The following is a 20,832-nucleotide window of genomic DNA, read 5'->3' as shown; positions in this document are numbered from 1 at the left end:
CACAGGCTCAGCAGGGCAGAGAAACAGATTTTGCCAAGGTAGAAAGTCATACAGAGACAAGGACCAGATCCCAGGAAGGACAGTCCACCTTGGGGCAAGGGGTTAGAGACCTCCTCTGGGCTCTCCCAACAGCCTACTAAGCCTCTCATGAAAGCTAACAGCATCTGAGCTGGACGTGGAGGCAGTAGCTGTCCTGAGTTGCCTCTTGCCCAAGACAGATGCACCACTCCTTGCTGTCAGCCACTTGACTGCTCCAGTCTATTCAGTAAAGCTCCTTCAGCTCTGAAGGCAGCCAAGGCCCCAGACGATGAGGTCTAAAGCTCTCGGTGACACTCAGTTTACATAGCACGAGAACAATGTCAGCTTTCAATTCACTCGCCCATGTAAGACATTGAGCCCGATATTAACTGGAGTTTACACAGCTTTGCTGGCAGAGGGCTGCTGGAAGGACACTGAAACGTTCACGCTGAAGTACGGGTGAAGTTTGGAAAGGAAGCGTAAAATAACCCCCAGGTGACGAACATGGCTTTCCAAACCGGGGGGGGGGGGGGGGGGGGGAAACCTGAACAAATATTTTTGTTTCAAGTCAAGCAGAAGAGTAACTTTCCTTGGCTTTTTCTAGCAAGAAGGAAAAAAAAAAGGAAGAAATATTTCATTTGGAGACTTTTTTTTTTCCTATTAAAGCAGACAGAGTCTAGTCATAAAACTCTTGCTGCTTCTACATTTTCCCCTTTCCATTTTTCTCTGCTGGACTAAGCAAATTCAACAGAAACCCACAAAAGGTTATTCTCGCTAAACCCCATTTTTCAAAGCATAAAACAGCCAAGAAATTTCAGCCAACTTGAGTTCTCTGAGAGGTTCCCAAAGAACTGAAAACTCATCAAGAGGGGGGTAGGTACATTAACCTTTGTGGATTAAATAAGGAGATGGTAGCCCATGGTAGAGATGCCAATGACAACATGCAATGAGATTTTTATCAGATGATGACACAAATCCGTCCTGGGAGCCACGGCCCTGGCTCCTAGAGCCACAACATTGAGGAGAAGCAGGATATGGCACGATGTCCCAGCCCCCATCCAGCATCTAACAGCACCTTTCTCCTCTCAACCTGGGAAGCACAATCTGGCACAGTACCAACAAGAGATTGCAGACCAGGGGTTTCTAAAAAACACACGGTCACAGGTCCTTTTCTGTGCTGATAGGAAGTTTTCCAGGCACTATGCTTTCATTAATTAATTAAGACTAATAATCTCATTCTGGGTAGTGACAGCACAACCCTTGCATGTGTGAATAGCTATAGGCAATAAGCTTTTTGAATGAACCACACTGGGAAAGCTTCAATTCATGGCATTTTCTGGAGGAATCTACCTTCAAATGGGAAATTATAAACGTCAGCTGCATTGAGTGTTAATGTCAGCTCTGGCAGTGGACGGAGCAACAAACTTCAAGGAAAGTAAATTAGATCCTGCATTGGGCTGACGGGGTCTGCCAGGGTGAGGAACAACTTGGGACTTCAGATCAAAAAAAATAAAAGAAATGGGTCAGTTCCCACTGAGAGATGGTTCAGGGTCTGTAAGTACTCCACACCAACACCACATACAAGGCGTGGGTGAAGATGCACTCACAAGGGCAATATTTTACATCTGTTTCGCACAATCCCATTCTCCCAGAGCCTCTGACACAAAAGGCTCTTCAAACATCAACATGCCTTCCCACATCACAGCACAGCTCAGATCCATTTCCAGAATCAGCTCTCTGGAACAGTGGATCTGCCCCCTTTTCTGGAGGTCCAGCACCTACTTAAGAGCTGTCCCCATTTCACAGATGGGGAAATAGAGTCACAAAGGTGGGATCTGACAGAGCTGAGACTGCAAACCTGTGCCTCTCTGCACCCACCTACATTTGATAAGCTGCTCTTCTGCCCCGACAGCAGGAAACATAAATAGGTCAAATAGCCAAACAGAGCATCATCCTTGAAGCCTGAATGTAAATTTTCCACTCCCATCCATATCAGCTCATTTGTTCAATTGTCAGATCTTCAAGGCAGAGATTTGGGTTTGCATTTACGATATTTGACCTGTAGGAAAACTCTGTGTACATATATGGTGTGATATAAATAATAAATTAAAGAACCATTGGTTTTTTCTATATTTAGCAAACGTCCTATTTTGCTGGATTTTCTTGGGCTGCAGGGGCCAATTTAGAGCTGCCACTTTCTCGTGGCATCATTCCTGAAGGCCACAGCATGCACAGATCTTAACTCCACGATGGCCAGTGTGGTGTCGCAATGGCAGAGAGAAGACAAAGACCCTCCATGCCCCTATAAAGCGGGCAGGTCACCATAAAAGTCTCTACTGCACTCCCCAGAGCTGGAGCTTCATGTCCTCAAATGCGCCTTTTTTTTTCTTCTCCGCTCCAGTTAAGCCCTGAATCACTAGGGAGTACAACAGGGAATTCCAAACAAGCAGTTAAGAAATCCCAGCAAACTGATGCAAAGCGACTAATTGAGCCGTCGCATCTTTTGTAGACCTGTCATCCTGGAATTGCACATGTCATATTGAGAAAGAAAACAATCCTGACACTACTGCATCCAGCTATAATCATTTCACAGATGCAAGCTGGAAGAAAAAAAAAAGGAAGAGCTACATCACTTTAAAGGGCTTTCCTTTCTTTAGCTTATAACTAGCAATCACATAGAAGAAAATTTTCTCTCGAAAAATTGGGCAACCTCTTTAGGGAGCCCAGACAAGATCCAAAATAATTGAACAAACCTCCATCCTTTTCTCACTGAAATCTCTAAAGAGCTTAAAGAAACCCACACAAAAAAACCCAAACCAAAAAAACCTTACCAAGAAAACCATTGCAGAATATATTACACAACAAGAACATCTAAACCAGTTAGTGTCTCTCTGCATTAAAGAGTTATGACACCAAAGCACACTTGAGTCTGAGAATGATACTGCTTAGAAACGGTCTCCAGAGATCACCTCTTCCAACCCGCTGCTCAGACAAAGGTCAACTTGGGTTGCTAAGGCCTTGTCTAGGATTATTGCAAGGATTACTGGTAGGACCATAGTAAGACTTTTGGATTGCAAGCAACCCCAATGAGATAAACTGAATATCCTACCTGGAAAGGGCTTTTCAAGGAAGTGTCCTTTGATAGTTTGGTTGGCTGAGCCCAGCTGGTTGGTGGCCACAATCGTGTAGTTGCCATTGTTGTAGTGAGTGGGTTTGTTGAAGAGCAGGCAACCCTCAGACACTTCCCCTTGCTGGTAAAATTCCATATGGATGATCTCTGTCTCCCGGAGGACCTGGCCATTGTGCAGCCAGTGAAGGGTGGGAGCTGGGTTCCCATGCACTGCAAATGCAATGCAGTGCTCAAGGTGCAGCACCGGCTCCTCCAGGGTTAGGATGCGAGGAGGATCTAGCAGAGAGAAACATGGCAGGCTCACAGCACACCTCCACCCACATCATGTCTTCGTGCACCATGGAAATTAAGATTATTGAAAACACAACCTTCAAAATCCCTTGTTCCTTCTACTCCTCCCATGGATGTCTGCAAAGAAGCAGCACCAAGTCACAAGAACCACATTCCACACTCCCTAGAAGGATCTGAACCATAGCCAGTTCTCGTGCGCTTGTGAACAAGGGCTACAAATTAACAACAGGGATGGTCCTTTCACCAGCCCAGAAACAATTAAGCTTGGAGTTGCCCAGTCTACACACTTACTGCTGCGCTCCTTCCCTCAAGGGATCACAGGGAGGCTGCCTGATCCCATTAAGGAGGACACCGCGACGTAGCACTGTTACATTACATGTGTGCAAGGTGTCCCTTGGGGGCTTGCCAGTCACACCGAGCGATTTTGGATTGCATAGCTGTGGAAGCAAACATCCCTCAGCCACTGCCTGTCCTTGGGGGGTTTGACTGCCTGAATGTCCCAAAGGAGTTCTCACCCGCCGAACGCCCTCCAAGGGTGTTTTAATTAAAGGGAGTTGAGTGGGAGAGGGAAAAGAAAAGCAGAGACTTCACCTGCAGTTTATCACATATGCATTGTCTTCCCCCCCGGGACACTCCAAGAATTCAAATGTTGCTCTGCCATCACATCTGAAACCCCATTGACAACGCCTACACATAAGGTCCCAAACCCCAAGGCTGGCAAGGTCTGAACTAGAACAGAGTTTTGTGCAAAGACAAAGGACACAAACATATAGGTCTTTCCTAAACTTCTCCTTTTTCCTGGTACCATCCAGCTGCAAAGACAATCCATGAGGCATCTACAGGGAATAAAAACAGCGCACCAACTTTGACCCATCTTTTGGAAAAGAGACAGCGAATTTTTCAGACAGTGAAGGTGGTAGAAGAAAACAAGGTGCAGAGCTGGTTGGAGCTGAGCAAAATTCTCCCACCAGCACCCAGCTACCCTGAACCACACAGCCGTGTCCCAACCACCTCCAAGCCTAGATCTGCATGTGGTTTGTTCACATCTTCCTGGCAAGGAGGATTCAGAACAGGCAGCCACCTACACACACAAACCTAGATCTTTTCAGCATGAAATTACAGCCCGAGCGATGGGTCTGGGCAACAAGAAGGGGTAGCAGAAACTGTCAGCAGCTTAGAGGATTACACGAGTGAAAATAGGCATTGGCGTGGTGCTAAGGTGTGGAGGAAAAAGATGCCAAAACGGTGCAAAAAAACCACCCGCCTGCTGACCAATCGCCTCTGAGCTGAAGCAGTCTTTAGCTACCTCCGTTCTTCAACCCATCAATAGTACTTACTGAGAGGAAGACAAAAGTAGTAAAGCATCTGCTCTCCTCTTTCCAGTCCCCTGTGACCCATTGTCTTTACAGTGGCTCCTGCACAGTACTGGACATGTGATACACGTGGGTTCACCAAGACTAGCTAGTATCCCGTATGGGCTCTGCTCTACCTGGCAGGGGTGGGGGACAGACTTTCAAACTACAGAGTAAAGGCAAATATTACAGACACAGCAACATATAATAAATCTCAGCTGCTTGAGAGCACAAAGCTGTGTAAACTTCCTCTTAAGGTCAGGTTGCAGTTATATTAGAAATCACAGAGAAAGTTTAGCTACTTGCAGCTAAAAGCGAACAGTTGAAATTTGACGTGTGCGTGTTTACACGGCATTTGCAGTTTAACTTTGTAGGAACAGATCTGGGAGGAAGTGCTAGCAGCCCTGAAACCAGAGGCAAGATTTACACTGGCTTTAGCAAGGGTGACATTTAACCTCTCACATGGCATCAAGGTGAGCAACTCTGTGTTTGTAAACAGAGTTTTAGCTTCTCTACAGCCTTTCTTTACTCTGTTGGATCTTCCAAGAGATGGCAGGAGAGATGTCCACCACCAGTGCTCCTCCCCTGCTCTAGTGCTCATTTCTGCGTTAATGAAAGTAGAACAAAGGCAAAAACACTGACCCTTAAGAGACAGCTGTGCAAGCATCCACCTCCTCATCCTCATCCACAAAACCAGTATGTCACAGGTAGCAAGCGGCCATGCATTCACACGGTTCCCAGAGCAGCCCTCCAGACTATATGGTCAAGGCCTCTCCACTACTACTTACAGTAGACAGTGAGCAGCACGCTAGCGTTGCTCATCCCCACCACGTTCTCGGCAATGCAGGTAAGCAGGAACCCATTGTCCTCACTGGTGACATTCACCAAGGTCAAATTGATGGCATGAACATTGGTCCAGTTGAGGTTGGTCTAAAAATCCCAGAGAGAAAAAAAGACAAAAATCAGTGTCTGTTGGCTTCTCTTCTCCCTGCTCTTGTCCCCAGGAGCTGAGGATCCCAATTTCCACATAAGATGTGAGAAAGTCTCCAAAATCCAAGGACAACTAGGATCTGGGTGAGAGGAAGTGTTTCCTGTAAGAATATCTAGTGGGAGGGGGAGAGCTGCAGCATTGTAGCACTGATAAACATGGCTTGGCTCTAGAAGAGCTTGCTTAGCTGCCTGTTTCAGCTACAGCTGTTGCAGACACCTCTGTAAACAGGTAGTTTCATTAGAGGAAACATGAGTTAATTCAATTAGGAATCACTGAGATATGAAGCTATCTCATCTTTACTTTCCAGCCACAGAGAGGGAAGGTTTTGCTGCCTTCAGGTAGTTCCCAGGTTCTCATGTGGACAGGGTATGCCCTCAGTGTCCTTTTGGGTACAACCATTTCACGTTTCTAACGGCAGTCGCCACCATCTCCCTGACCCTCTGCCCTGCATGCACAGACCTGAGGAACCCACAGCAGCTGCCTTGCCCTTGCCACATTGGGCGCAGGCAGCACCGAGGTCCTGCGGCCCCTACCTGGTGCGTGTTGATGGAGTGGAGATCGGCCACTGTCCAGTCAACGTCAGGCAGTGGTGAGCCTGAGCCGTTGCAGGTGATGACGGCGTTCTCCCCTTCCCGCACCGTCAAGTTCACGTGGCTCACACTGATCTCAGGGAGGTCTAGGAAAGTCAGACACCAAGGTGCTCAGGTGTGGAGCAGCATTTGCTACAGACAGCCACAGGACACATGTGTGGACCCAGATCCCACCACGCTGTTTCCCAAATCAGGCTCCAGCACCCTGGGATAATTAGCAGGAGGCAACAGCATAGCCTTACCCTGCTGAGGGAAGGAGGGGTCTTGGAGATAGGGGAAAAAATAGACACTGGAGATGTGCCAGCTGAGCAGAGCTTCCCATCACATTTAAATCCAAAAGCTGGGGTGCAGTTCTGGCTGCCTTTCCCTTCACACCACCCCCATCCCCATCTCTTCTACTCCCACAGAAGCTGCTCTCGAGGGCAGTCACCTGGGATGGGGAAGCTGCACGTGATGGGAGAGGACCCAAAGCATTCCCATATCTAGGGACAAGGCACAGAGTGTCCAGCACTCCAGGCGAGGAAAGCGGTCCCTCTAATTTATAACAATGAAGAGAAGATGACCAAGGATGTGTCCTCATATTAACTGCAACTCTCCTAATAAAAGGTGCCCTTGTTCTTCCCCAGTGGTGGCAGAGAGATTCACTGATTTATGGTGGCTCTGATTTACACCACTTCCTTACTTGCCGCCACAGGCACCAAATATCCTTGCAACACGAAACAAGGCAGCACTGGTTGCAAGAAGAGCAAACAGCCTTCTTGCATAGGGGAGGCTTTCTGGGTGTTCAGAGAGGCAAATTGGGTAGGCAGGACTGGGGCAAACTGACAAGCAGTCCCCTCACATCACAGGGCAGCAGCATCCACCATGCCAACCAAAAGCCACGGATGCAGATACACATTCTTTCATTGCCATTAGTGAGTGGCACCAGGAGGGAAGCAACATTGAACTGATTTGGGGGGATGCCAGAAGAAAGGAGTCAGCGGTCAAGGCCTGGCAAAGCTGCATAGGTGGCAGGAACTGGTGGAGAGGGAGATGGGAGAGACACGGTCTCTCCAGGTTGAGCTGGTATCAAACATGGCCACACCAAGCCATGTCAGCCCACAGCACCAAAGCACAAAGACAAATGGGGTGTTGTTACAACATCCCTTGAGTCATCTTAATGCTTGAACAGGAAGCCTCTACTCTGGAGGAAAGCAGATCAGTGTGGCTCCCTGCCCTTCCAAGAGACTGCGAGGTCAGAGGAGGTGCTCACCCCGCACACCAGCACATTTGTGTTCCCAAATCAGCACCCTGCTGTCCCCTTGAGTCTAATACCACCATTGATGGAGTCACCTCTCCTCCTGTCCCTGATCCCTAAGGATTTTTTTTTTTCCTCTAATCCTTGCAGATTATTCTCCCCATGTGGGGAGGAAATTACAGCACACTCTCAAATCTTTTTAGTTCATCCACATGCAGGCACACTTTGGCCAATTTCCAGAGCTTAATAAAGGGACATTGTGAACTTGAAAAAAAAAATAAATAAGTAATGCAAATCCAAATGTACACGCTATTTGTCTACTACTGCTATGACAAACAAACCCAAAATTCCTAGAACAGAGGACGATTGTCAGAAAAAGAAAACCACTGGTTTTCCTCCTTTTTTCAGTCCGTGAGTTTGACAGCTGCTTGCGTATAGACAGTTTAATTGTTCTGCTGAAGGTACACCTCCTTCTTACTCTGCAAGGGATGCTTTCCAGTAACAGCAATAGCAGAGCAAAAACTGACACCAAACAGGCAGCTGATGTGTGAACAAGGTGAAGGAAAAAGGGATAACTATTAGACACGTCTCATGTTGCTCCTGAGGCCATTGGACTCTTTTAAAGATCAGCAAGAAGCTGAAAGAGATATAAAGTCACTCCTGCCTCTTCCCTACAGACATAGGCTTTCAATTGAGAAAATAAAACAAAAGAAAATGAATACAGATGTGTATTTCCTAAGAGTAATTACAAAAGATATAGTGACAGTATCTTTTAATCTTTTAACAATATACTGTTTCTAGGATTTGTTAGACAGAGGAAGAGCACCATGAAACACATCCCTTTTCAAGACATCACGTAGACTCATCACACACGCTTTGTTAAACAATAGCATTTCAGTGAAGAAAATGCCCCAAATCACCCAATACCTTCATGCATGCAGAAACGGCAGCCCCGCATTTACCCAGATATTCTATTTTTAAATCCACAAACTACCCCCAAGCAGCTTCAATCCTCTTGTTCTTGACCACATGGTGGAATCCTGCAGCACCAGGTTCCCAAGAAATGGTTGAACTGGAGACGCCATACAGGGCAGGGGTCCCTCCTGGCACCCCCCTGCACCCAGCCCTAGGCACTCAGCACAGGCTGCACCTTACCGCACTGGGTGATGTTCATCTCCTGCAAAGGGATGATAGCAGCATCCATGTTCATGCAGTAGAGCTCCTGGTACTGCAGGTTCGCCTCGCCCTTCTCCTGCCAGAGCTGGATCCAGCGGATGTCGCAGCTGCAGTTAAAAAGGTTCCTCTCTAGTCTCCTATGGGCAGAGAGAGCATGAGAAAGGACGGTGGGGTGGGGAAGGACAACCAGGGCCATCACCTGGCTCTGGGCTCCCTGAGGATGTTGGCCATCATGGGGGTACAAGGGACACTTTAGAGAATCTCCTTCTGTGCTATTTGCCTGGGGTCTTCTGGCACCCGTTATTCACGTCTCTTCTGACTCCAAAGAGACAGAGGTTACATATCCACACATTTGGTCTGCTTCACGCACACACACACACACAAGGTTTTATGTCTCTCAGGGCAGCACGTGGATACACACAACGTCTTCCACTGCAAGACCTGCACATCTGCAGCCGAGTCCTACAGCCATCCAGACACCCAAAACATTCATCTCTCAGCAAAGGAGCAGGGAGCTCCCCACTGCCCTAAAATATTGATTCATGTCTTCAAATCCCACTTCAGTGGAGGTCCAAGACCCTGCTGGGCAAAGCACACCTCCAGCCCCCACAAGCGCTCAGTGAAGCTGGCAGCTCTTCTCTCAAGTACCTTGTATGAACACAGCCTCCTGGTGACCCAGGACGTGAGCTAATGTGCAGGGTATCATGCATTTTAATCAAATCAAACAGCACTGCACTGAGACCCTGCTGACCTGGCCAGGAGAAATGGAAAAAACACTGCCTTTAATATACTTCATTTAAAACACGCTTACACATAGTTTATGTACCAGGGATGTTTATTATAATTGATTTTCCAACCTATTAACCATTTCATTTACATTTTTAAAGCCCCGCAGCTGTCTGTGGAGATGCGAGGAGGGCAGGTCCCAGCAGGGAGCAGAGCCCAGTGCTCAGCCAGGACAGACTGAGTTTTACCAACATGAGTTGCAATGATAAGTTAAACAAAAAAGGAGATACAGCCTGAACAAACAGAATTTCTCCCCACAAAACTGTGAAGCAAAACAAAATACGGAGCATAGGAGCCAACACTGGAAAAGGTGAGCTCAGTCACCCCAAAGCAGAAGGGCATCTCCAAAGGTCAAACCATTGCTTCACACGATATCTAGATCCCCATCACACAAGGGGAAGCAGTTTTCCTCGTTTGTTCCGTGTGTTACTGCAAAATTCATGCTTGCTTTCACAAAATTAATTCCACTGACTAACAGGATTTGGAAACAATCTTCCAAACATGTGCAGCTGCTGTTTCATCAATACAGTACTGCAAAGGGAGAGGGAGAAGGGATCTTCTGGTAGCACCCAGGGGTGTTAAACCTGAACCCTAATGATGCCACTTTGAATCTTCTCATTAAACAATATGCCATCTGATTTTTATTTTTTTTTTTTTTTAGAACAAACATCAAGCAAAACCTCATTCTGTGGCTTTTCTTTAGTTCATTCCTTTCCCGTCAAAAGCACGTAAACCTTTACAAGACAGGTACAAGGCTCAGACAAGCAACTTAAAGGCCAAAGCACTAAATTTAACAGACCAGAGCAGATTAGCGCAGTGATTTGGTGGGATTCAGATGACGAGGCATTCCCTGGATGCTACAACAGGTACCGCCTTTGCCTCGCACAGGCTTTACATCCTTTTCAGCACGGCCACAAATCCACATTTTCCTGGGCATTCTCCCAAGGTCACTTTGGCACCAGCAGGACATGGGATGGCACGTGGGTAAGAGCTAAGGGCAGCTCAGGTAACTGAGTCATACCCCTGGGACCCAGCAGGGAGCTCGGGGAACTCAGAGGCAACGGGAGAGAAATTCTGCTCCGTTGCAGATATCCTACAAAATGAGGCTGCCGGGGAGAGTCGCTGCCCTGGCACTTAAGGGCAGCTCTAAGTAACAGACAGCAGCCTTCCTGGCCCGTTCCTAATTCATGAAGGCCCATGAATAATACAGGAGCAGGTGGGCTTCAGGGCAGAACTTACCCACAACCTGCCCCAACATCAGTGATATCACTCACTTTAATCGAGACCCCACAGGTCTTTTTGCATAATTTAACTCCCATCACCAGCTGGATGTGCCGAGTGCCACCGGCAGCTGGCACAGCACTGCGGGTAGAAGGGGCACAGATGTGTGCACCCATTTTCCAGAACACACATTGCAAAAACACTCTTGATGCTCAGGAGAGGCCCTCCCTCCTCACCTGGTGCCTGTTCTGCCATGCCAGCCAGCTCTCCAGACAGGTGCGTAGGGATTTCCATGCTCACACTGTTCTGCACCTGCCCAGAAACCTGAATCTCCATCTCTCTCCTCAAACCCCATCAATTTTCCAACCTTGGGGCTTGCAGAGATCATTAGGAGCTGCAGCTCCTTCCAACCCTTCCTCCCATCAATTCTGTAACACATCCCCACTACCTACGACCCTCTGCTTGCTGAGATAAACACACCTTCCCCTTTCTGCAAGAAGGAGAAGCATCTTGGGGAACACAAGGTGCCCTTTGGTCAAAACCCGCTGTTGGGCCAGAAGGCATCATCATGTGCTGTGGAGACATCTCCCATCATGGCAAGAAGGACAAAAACTGGCACTGAAAGGCACGGCAGGGCAGCCAAGAGGTCTTCATTGCTGTTGTGTGCTTAATGGGTGAAACCACAGTGAAAATTAAGGCAAGGGGCTCCTCCTTGTGAGATGTATCTGGCACAGCTTACTCCCAGAGAGGACAAGTAAACCCAAAGGGCATTTTTCACACATAGCTTTAGCCTGGAAATGTTACCAAAGCATCACTTGGTTAGAGGCACTCAGGAGCTGTGCACACACCCACACCTTCTGAAGGCCTCATTAAAACTGAAAACACCTGTGAAATAGGAAGCATCACAGCCACAAGTGAGCTGAGCTGCTCTCTGCACCAAGGAGCTGGCCCAAAAAGGGACCAAACCTGCGCCTGAGCCAGAGCCATCCCCCAGCCCCTGGCAAAGTACGGGCTTGCAGCAGGGCGTGCTCCAGACACAGCGCCTTCACGAAGCAGGCACACTGCAGGGCTTGTGTTTGGGACAGACAAAAACTGGGACAAACATGCCATGCCCTGCACGGTCATTGGAGGGGACGATGACAGAGCTGAAACCCCAAAAGCCATCTGGGAACCAAGTCAAGTCTCCAGAGACAGCAATGCTGGAAGCGCCTGGCTGAGCCCAGCTTTGCTGCCTGCTGAAAGCTGTACCCATCACCTCCCAAAACTGCCTGGACAGCCTACACCAGGGTGGACCAGGGCAGGAGAGGGATGTCATCAGCAACCCAGTATGTACTGGGACAGCCAGGACTTCACATACAAAGCAAGTTTTTTTCAGGCTAGGCAGCTAGATGAGACACACACACACCCTGTCCCATGCCTCCCCACTCATCAGCTGAAACAAAGCTGTCTGCAGCTAAAGCCTCTCAGAGGGCAGTTGAGATCCTTGCCACACTTCTCCTGTCTGTTTTGATTCATGTAAAACTGCTGCCGAGGCTTCATACACTTGCAATTAAAATGTTCTCCTACCTCAGGACTCAGACCGCTTCCCTAAGCTTGAGAACCAAAAAGCACCCAGCAGAGACAGAACAAAAATAGAAGTGAAAAACAAAAATAGGTTATTTCCCAGAACCAGGGCTTCTCTTGGCGGTCCAGCCAGAATTGTTGTTTCCGAACCCCTGCCAGAAAGGGATGGGATAGAAAGGGAAGAACTCAGGGAGCGACGCGTGGCATCTGACAGCTGGATTAGCTAATGCAGAGAGCAGGCAAGTACCCACTGACCAGCCACAACTCTATTAGTGTGGCTGTTGGCGACAGTTTGTAAGCTAGAAGCACAGACAGTGTTAAGTTGGACTCATAACATTAACAGAGATGCTGCTGTGCCCCATCCCCACCAAAGCCTCTTCCTGTAGGATTGCAGAAACCTATTGCAGGGCAAGCTGGCAGGGACTGCTGGTATTAGAAATGCTGATGGGCTGGGCAGAGTGGCAAGATGTTCAGGACTACAAGGTTTTATACAACCCAAGATGTAATTGGATCCAGAGTCTTAGGTCTTTCCGGGAAGGAATTTCTTGAAATGTCAGCCCTAAGCTCTCTGAGGACATGACAAAGGAAGCCAAGGACATGACAGAGGAAACCAGCTGTGACTTCTGGATAAAAAAAAAGCTCTAAGTCCAATGTTTATGAGCTGTTGCATGTGTCAGATGCTTCCCTGTGCACACTCAGCTTCAGACTTAGGAGAGTTGTGCACACATTAGCCCGAGCCCTGCCGGTCAAGGTCAGCCCGTGCTGTGGGAATTAGGGCTGGAGTTACTGGAAACTATTCCAAGCCTTGCTTCTGGCCAGGAGGAGAAAGAGATAATATTCTTTGGAAGTGTGCCTCATTTTTGCCATCCTTTCTTCAGTGAGTCAGCAGGGGAAAAAGCTCAGCTCCGTTGAACTAGAAACTCTGCTTTAAAGCAATACCATCTTCCCAAGCCTGCAATGCCTTGAATGCAGCCAGGCAGCTGTTTCAAGCCCCAAATTCCCATCCACCTGCCTGCTCTCATAGCATGGCATGATCTTCCCATTAGTCTTCTGCTCCTTCCTCCTCCATGTTCACTGTGAGTGGCTTTGTCAGGCCTCATGTTCCCTGGAATCTCCATGTCACATCAGTTGTAGTTCTTCTCCTCCCAACACTCTCCTGGAGATGATCCTCCCATCGCTTCCCTTCCCGCATGCTCCGCTGCTCCAAGCTGCCTTGCTGCACATCACAGTTTTGCCTTCGATGACTATCCTCCCTCTGGATCCACAATTGCCTGGTAGCACTGGGACACTGATACTCAATAGGGTGCCTTTGGTGAACCACCACAAGGCCTGTGCCCACTTGTCCCACCAACCCTCCCTGTAGACCTCTCTCAAGAAGAGCAGACTCTTGCCAGCATCTGTGTGTCCCTGGCATCTTCTGGCCTCTCCAAAGCCAAGCACGAGTGCTGCTGCTCAACCTGCCTTCCCCAGGCTTGCTGCCTCTGCATCAATCTCTGCTGCTCACTGCCTTCCTCCTTTCCAGAGAGTTTTGGCTCAACTTCAAGTCCTTGGCTGATGTCAGTCTGCAACTCCCTTTCCAGCTTTCACCAGTGCTTCACACTCACTTCATGTGGGCCATGTATTCTGTCTCCCTCCCAGATTCTGGAAGGCTCCTTGGAGCTCAGTGTGCCAAAAATCTGTCTTCTACTCACCCATCCTCTGCATTTCTAAAAAAGTTACAATATTTCCCACTTTTGCACATCCATTACTAATTTCTGCCTATCTTAGGGATTTGCTTTTCCTCATCAACAGGTCTCATCCTTCTACCACTCAGGACCATGACCACCCCACAGCCGACAACATATGTCTTTACCTTAATTCCCTACATCTTTATGTGAATGATTATTCAGAGCCCATAGCTCAGGCTATACCTCCATGCTGTCTTCTCTCAAACAAATCCAAAGCTCAGCAGGACAGTTTCATGGCCCCAGGGAGGACATTGCAGGCACATCCCCCTGCCCCATTAACACCGACATCCCGGTGGGTATCAGCTAAAATATCTCTCTCCTGTCACACTTTGGGGAACAGCATCATCACGTTATTCTGGTAGTGACCATCCTACCTGTGCTCACGTGGATGGAGGGGCTTTAGTAAAAAGGAGCCCAGAGGGGAACATTTGTCAGGAAGCACTAGTGACAAAGCAATTCTTCAGAAAAAATAAAAAACTTGACCAGGCTCTTAGTCCAGCACAGCCAACAAGAAGCCAGACCCCGCGGGCACGCACATTTGTAGAGCTACGTTGATCGCTGGAGCTGGTGCCGGGGGTAGTTTGCCAAAACCCCTTTTGCAGCATGGTGGCAGGAGAGGTCCGGCTGAGGCACCAGCCCCACATGGTGCCAAATGTCCCCACGGGACACCATGGACACCACACATCACATCAGTGCTGCTTTCCCACCCCATCACCTCTTCCTACCAACCAGCCCTGCAATCTCCCACGTTTCCATGTGCATTACTTCTTTCAATCAGGGCTTGTTATATCTCCAAGAAAACCGCTCTGAGCACAGCTCCAACCAGAGCCAAGTAATTCAGCTCCTTCTCGTCTGCCAGGCTGCAGAGTGCTGGCCCCAAATGACTCTGCTGACACCAACCAAAGGCCCTCCCAAGCACACCAGCTCCCCTGTCGGGGTCACCTTAACAGGACAACACAGCTGTATTCCTCATCAGGTGGGGACAGGTACATTTTGCTGCCCAAAGAGCAGCATCGCAATTCCCTTTGTCCTTCGTGTTGGTCTTTTGAGCCTGACTTGGGCTGGCAGACCTGGGACATGCCTGAAGAAACAAAATATGACCAAATGAAACAAAGCCACAGAAAAATGAGCCCCGTTGGAAGTATTCCCATTAATCTGCAGGCTCACCATTACCCCAGGCCCTGCCAGTGCCTCTAGCTCAGGACTGCAGCCCCATTTGCTCCTCCACTCTTGGGTCTCTCTTGGGTAACAACCATCAATCTGAGTTTTGCCAGACGGTGCAATGACAATAAGAAAAGGTCTAAGAATACAAATGACTCATGCTATTAAACTTGAAACCTGAGCCAGGCTTGAAAAATATTTAGAGCTGTAATCAGTTAGAAGACAAATTCCAAATTCAGCATTTTAACTTTGCAAGCCAGATTCCCCAGCAGAAGGGCGTTTCTCTATTTTCAAATATCACTATTAGTATTTTTCATTTAACAATTTGACAGAAATAAAATACACTGCAGTAACATCGGTGATAACACATTTACTCCCACTTGAAAGACTGTCTTTATTCTTTCATAAGTCACTTCTAGCTCACAGCTCTATTGATCATCAGTGAGGATGAATGGAGCTTCCCAGGATCCTCTGGGACAAATCCTACATATATATATTTTTTTATACCCACCAAACAACTATTTCTAAAATTCAACAAAACAGGTCACCAGGGCAACGCTCCATTGATTTCGTGTCCACTTATTCTTCAAGCACAACGCTGAATGCTCTATCAATAATTCAGCAGGCTGAAGGCCACCAGTGCCCCAGGAGAGACACTATCTCATCTCCCACATAAGAGCTGGGAGGTGCCTCGATTGCTGGAGAGCAAGGGAGTCATTCGCCTAAAAAGCAGGGGTGTAACATAAAACATGTCCGTGAGCTAAGGAAAAACAGTCAGCCCTACCCTGCAGTAGATGAGGATCAAGTATTTGAGAAGATTCACTCAAAATCTGGCCTAGTAAGTATTTCTAATGTGTTCCCAGAGTTAGTCAACCATTTACTACCCCAAGCATGACTTGTTCATCATCCCGACGTTAATTAGCCAGCTGCTGTAAAGTTAAAAGAGAAGAAGTTCTGCTCTGGTGCTCCTGCACCCAGGACACCCTCCCAAGGATGGTGCTGCCCACTGGAGTTTTAGGTAATTATTCACAGGCTTCAAAATAGCTCTATTTGGAAATCATTCTTCCACTCAGCCTCCCCTTTTCTTCCAGGAGATACCTCCAGGGTGGGACTTACAGTTCAAAGAGTCGCAGGGTCTGGAAGAGTTGCCATGACAGAGTGGTGAGCCGGTTCCCAGAGAGGTCTCTGAAAATTAACAAAGAAAAAAAAAAAAAAGAAGTCACAGTAAATAATTCCTCCTGCACGTGGCCCTACTGCCTCTGCAGAGCACATCGTCCTCCTCTACGGGGAGGCTGTCAAGCAGTTTAGGACCCAAGTTTAGATTTCATAATGAGAGATTTTAATGAGGACAAACCCAAGTGGAAGTTTCTCATTTTACTTATTTTTTTTCCAAGGGGCAAAATTGTTTATATCATGCCATTTTAAGAAAAAAAAAAAATCCAAACAGAGCAACATTTGTCCGATTCTTGCCCATGAATCTGAAGCTCAACCAACCATAAGCAGAAAGAACAAGTATCATTTCATACCTTGAACAAAAAATTAGGCACAAGTGTTGTATTAAAAATAGTAACAGTCAGATTAAAATGACAGCACGATGATTACCCAAGGTGTTATCATAGAATCTGCAGTAGCTGTGCGCTTGTAGTGTCCCGGTACGGCTGCGTGTTGTTTGCACCCAGGGGTACCACTGCTACAGCAGCCAACAGCTCCCCATCCCTCTCTCCATCTGCCCAAACTTGCAAAAACATAAATCCCATCTATCTGGGAGAGGTTTGCAACCCAGCAGACATCGCCTCTTCAGCTGAAAGCCAGAGAGGATAAAAGAGTATAAAAGCAACCAAAGCAGTACTAAAAGCAAAAGAAGAAACATGTTTGGGGCAGACTAAGCAGAGAGGAGACAGAAAAAGAGAAAAGCCTTGGGTGATAAGATGGTAATGAAATCACTTTCTGCAGCAGGCAGCTCTCCTGGGGACACCCAGCCAGCCTGAGAGTCACCAGCCGAGAGACCAGCCCATGGGGTGAGCAGAGGGGTGGGTGGACACAAGCTCTGGCAGAAACCCAAATCCTCCCATATCTATGCTGGCCTCCAGAAAACAGAGGAGGTGCTGCCTCACATCCTTTGCTGAATCCAGCCCTGTCCCTGCCAGCTCCCTCCCCACCACGAGCCGCTCAGGTGGGCTGTGGGCAGGCAGGGCAGCCCGGTGCGAGGCTGCAGATGCCCTCCTGCCTCAGCCCCGCTTGCTGGAAAGAGCGATGAAGGGCCAGAGGTGTGAGCCACCTGGAAGTTCACTAAACTCTTGGCTGGCCAGAGAGGAGGTACAGGACAATGTGGCACAGAGGGGACAACGAGCAGCCCAGCCATGCCAGGCTCAGCCCCAAATCCCTGTTTCATTTGCAGAAGTGAGCTAAAACTAAGACAGCAAATCCCAGAATGGTTCCTGCCGGTGCAGGTCTGATGCATGAGGATTTAGGATGAAAGAACCATTTGTCACCTTATGTCAAGCAAAGACACATGTTGAGCACATGCAGAGAGGGCACAGTCCAGCTGTCCAGGGACCAGCGAGGGAAAAGCGACTCTGGTCCTGTCCCACCTGCCACCAAGCGATGCTGCAAAGCCCAAAACCCTGCAATTACGAGTGGGGAAGCTGGGGAAGCTGCTGCAGCTCACGCAGCAAACCGTCATCCCAAAGGCTCTCCGTGAGCCTGGCAGAAGAATAAGCCCAAACACCACGATGGCACAGCGCTGCATCATTAAATTCTGGCTCTGCTTCACATCAGACTATCCCGCTGCGGAAGCCACGGCAAACCACAGGCACCTCATTTCACATGACTAAGATCCCACCATTCCTACGGCTGTAGACAAACTGCTTCCAGCTTCCAATAAAGTTTAGAAAAGCGGCAAAAATAGCAGGTGAAGCTAAGCAGGGAGGAAAAAAAAAATATTGCAAAACTCCCTCTTTTATCCACCCCAGAGCACTGAGCACCTGGAAACTTTGCAAAGACAGATGAAAAGTAGGAGGGGAAGGAGCAGCTCACTGCTACTGAAAAGCGAGACAGTAAATTCCCTCCCCCGGCCCAAGGAGAAAAAGGAAGCGCGTAAAGGGAGAATGCATGAGAGACAGCAAGATGTGGGAGAGAGGCAGAGATGCAGAGGAGGGAGTGAATCTTGCTGGAATGTCCTTTCTCAAAGGTCATGTTTTGCTACATTAGGCAAAAATGTCAAGAGAAAATTGGATTCTGAAAGAGAAGAGAAAAAACAACAGGCTTTCCACGCAAATAAGGGAATCAAAAATAGCATGATCGTGTTATTACAATTTAGGACACAGAGAGATGGAGAAAGGAAACATCATCACTAATGCAAGGAGCTTTGCCAGGCAGATGTGCTTCGCTTCTGGTATCCTGCAGTCCCTGGAAACCAACTCCTACCACCTCCGCCCTCCCCCAGACAACAAATCAGAGCAAGTATGAGGCAAAGAGGAGATGGGTCTTCACTTGCACACATCTGGCAGGAGACTCTGCCTTCAAAGGGCAAAGCTGGTGTCTGATCAGTCCTTACCGTCAACTTCCGCAGGGCTGGTCAGGGGACACGCACCAACGGCTCCGTTTCAGGACATGCACAAGGAGGAACATGTTTGTTGTTGGAAACAGACACCTCGGACACTTTAAAATGTCAGAAAGGTCCTTGCAATGGACCCTTGCAAAGGTCTCTGATCTCAGCACAGAGACAGAAAGGGGCTGCACACAAACACACATTATAAATACACCATTTTGGTCACAAAGCCAAATGCTCCAAAGGTCAGAGATGCCAGGATTGAGTTTCCACATGCGAAAGGTACATCTGCCAACTTCTGCCACAAAAGATGCAGAGGTCCTATGGAAAAATCTCACTGCACAGCACCGATTTCTCCCCAGAGCAGTCCCATCTCATGGGCTACATGGGGCAGGTTTCCCAGGGAAGACATCGTGCAACTGTGCAATTAGAGAAGGTATACACATGAGATTACATTATGGCTCCGCAGGTGAAGCTCTGACTCCTGTGCGGTGCTTACAAGGTTCCCCGCCCCCCATGCTCAAACCTCAGCTGCACACACTGAGTTTCTCAGTATTTTGTAGAGCATAAACAGGAAAGATGGGGGAAAAACTCAATGCCCTCCCAGCCAGGACTAGTTCTCTCCCAGCTCCAGCTGTTTCCAAGGCTGAAAGTCCATTGTCACCTCCAGATCCCCATCGTTTGCAGCGAGTTGAACCCCCACCCTCCTGCCCCCATGGGCCGGCAGTGCTAGGTCTCTCCTTCCCAATCCATTTGCCTTCCCCCCTCCTTCCAGCTGCTTCTCCCCAGCGGGCTGAGCCACACTACCATCGTTCTCCAGCCACTCCCAAATACTTCTCAGCCCTGATTTTCCTATTCATGCCCAAATTTCCTATGATCCTCCCTACCTTTACATCCTCCCATCCAAACGCAGCATCCCAACAAGAGCTCCCTGTCTCCCCTCTATGCTCCCAAACATCCTTTGCAAAACTTCTCCCCTCCAAGTGGATCAAGAGCCATTCTGCCTGCGTAAGGAAACATCCCAGAGTAAAATCAATCTTCCAAAGCAAGATCTGCCTTTTGAAAAAGTTTCTTCCCTTCACAAAAGGAGGGTGCAGGTACTCTGTGACAGAAACATCACCATTTCTAGCTTGAGCAACACAGCCCATGCCCCCCCTCCCATCCACCGCCTCAAACATCTGAGCAGTTTATCTGAAAGTAGAAAGAAATAATGAAAAAAAAATAAAATAATTCAGCCAGGAACAGACACCCAACACAGAAAACTTCAGCCTGAGCAATTAAAATTTGGCAGAGTTATAGGAAAGTGGAAGCAGTCCTGTAGCAGAGTGTGCCAGACAACCTTTATAACACAGCCTGTGCATCAGCTCCACCTGTAATAAAATATGGCACATCACGCGTCGAGGAAACACAGGGGGAGGGAAGCAAAACACCTTCCCTGCACATTTCTCAGCGGCAAACAGGAACCTGTCTCTCTCAGGACAGACCTGCCATCAACAGTCCTGGAGCACATTCAAACTGCTTCTTTGCCGTGGGACATTTTCTCCATCACTCACAAGACACTATTTTCTACAGAGACAGTCTTTAGAAATAGCTGCCAGTCTGCTTTTTGCCTCCAGAGCAGGTGTTGAAGGAGTTGGGTAGGGAGAGGGGGTTAGACGGAGCTCGCCTGGACCAGGCCCAGGGCAGTGGACAACCGACTCGTGACGCAGGCTCAACACCACTCCACTCTCCTCCTGCCACAGCAGCCGTGCTCCTACACCTCCCACTTTGCAGGTGGCTTGTCATGCCACATCCCCACCAGCCTTCTCTACCAGCAACCCCACGCACACCTCAAAGATGGGACATTATCACTGAGTGACAGTAGAGTCCCAGTTCTTGGTCTTCCCTCCCTCCGTCTTCCTCCTGCACCTGAAAAGAGGTGGGTGGATGTGGGACCAGAAAGGGGTTTGGATCCATGCAGCCCAGAACAAGTGGACTTTAGTGCAAGAGGAGACAGCATGTTTTCTCTTCCCTCCATTACCCAGCAGCCAGAAGTGTTT

General features: G+C 48.3%; 1 protein-coding gene across 6 annotated transcripts in view; it reads right to left on the bottom strand.

The window, feature by feature from the left end:
• NTRK3 (neurotrophic receptor tyrosine kinase 3) overlaps positions 1 to 20,832 on the bottom strand; it is a 219,379-nt gene that overhangs the window by 147,524 nt on the left and 51,023 nt on the right. For all 6 annotated transcript variants that reach the window (XM_054837019.1, XM_054837014.1, XM_054837016.1 and 3 more), the window contains exons 4-8: positions 16,360 to 16,428; positions 8,765 to 8,922; positions 6,316 to 6,458; positions 5,580 to 5,721; positions 3,128 to 3,424 (exon numbers count right to left, since the gene is read on the bottom strand). In XM_054837019.1, the coding sequence (XP_054692994.1) occupies positions 3,128 to 3,424; positions 5,580 to 5,721; positions 6,316 to 6,458; positions 8,765 to 8,922; positions 16,360 to 16,428 (809 nt within the window). The remainder of the gene's footprint in view (positions 1 to 3,127; positions 3,425 to 5,579; positions 5,722 to 6,315; positions 6,459 to 8,764; positions 8,923 to 16,359; positions 16,429 to 20,832) is intronic.

The sequence above is a fragment of the Grus americana genome, chromosome 10 (assembly GCF_028858705.1).
Source record: "Grus americana isolate bGruAme1 chromosome 10, bGruAme1.mat, whole genome shotgun sequence".
NCBI classification, from domain to species: domain Eukaryota; kingdom Metazoa; phylum Chordata; class Aves; order Gruiformes; family Gruidae; genus Grus; species Grus americana.
The sequence above is the reverse complement of the archived record's forward strand: the minus strand, read 5'-3'. Positions and strand labels throughout refer to the sequence as shown.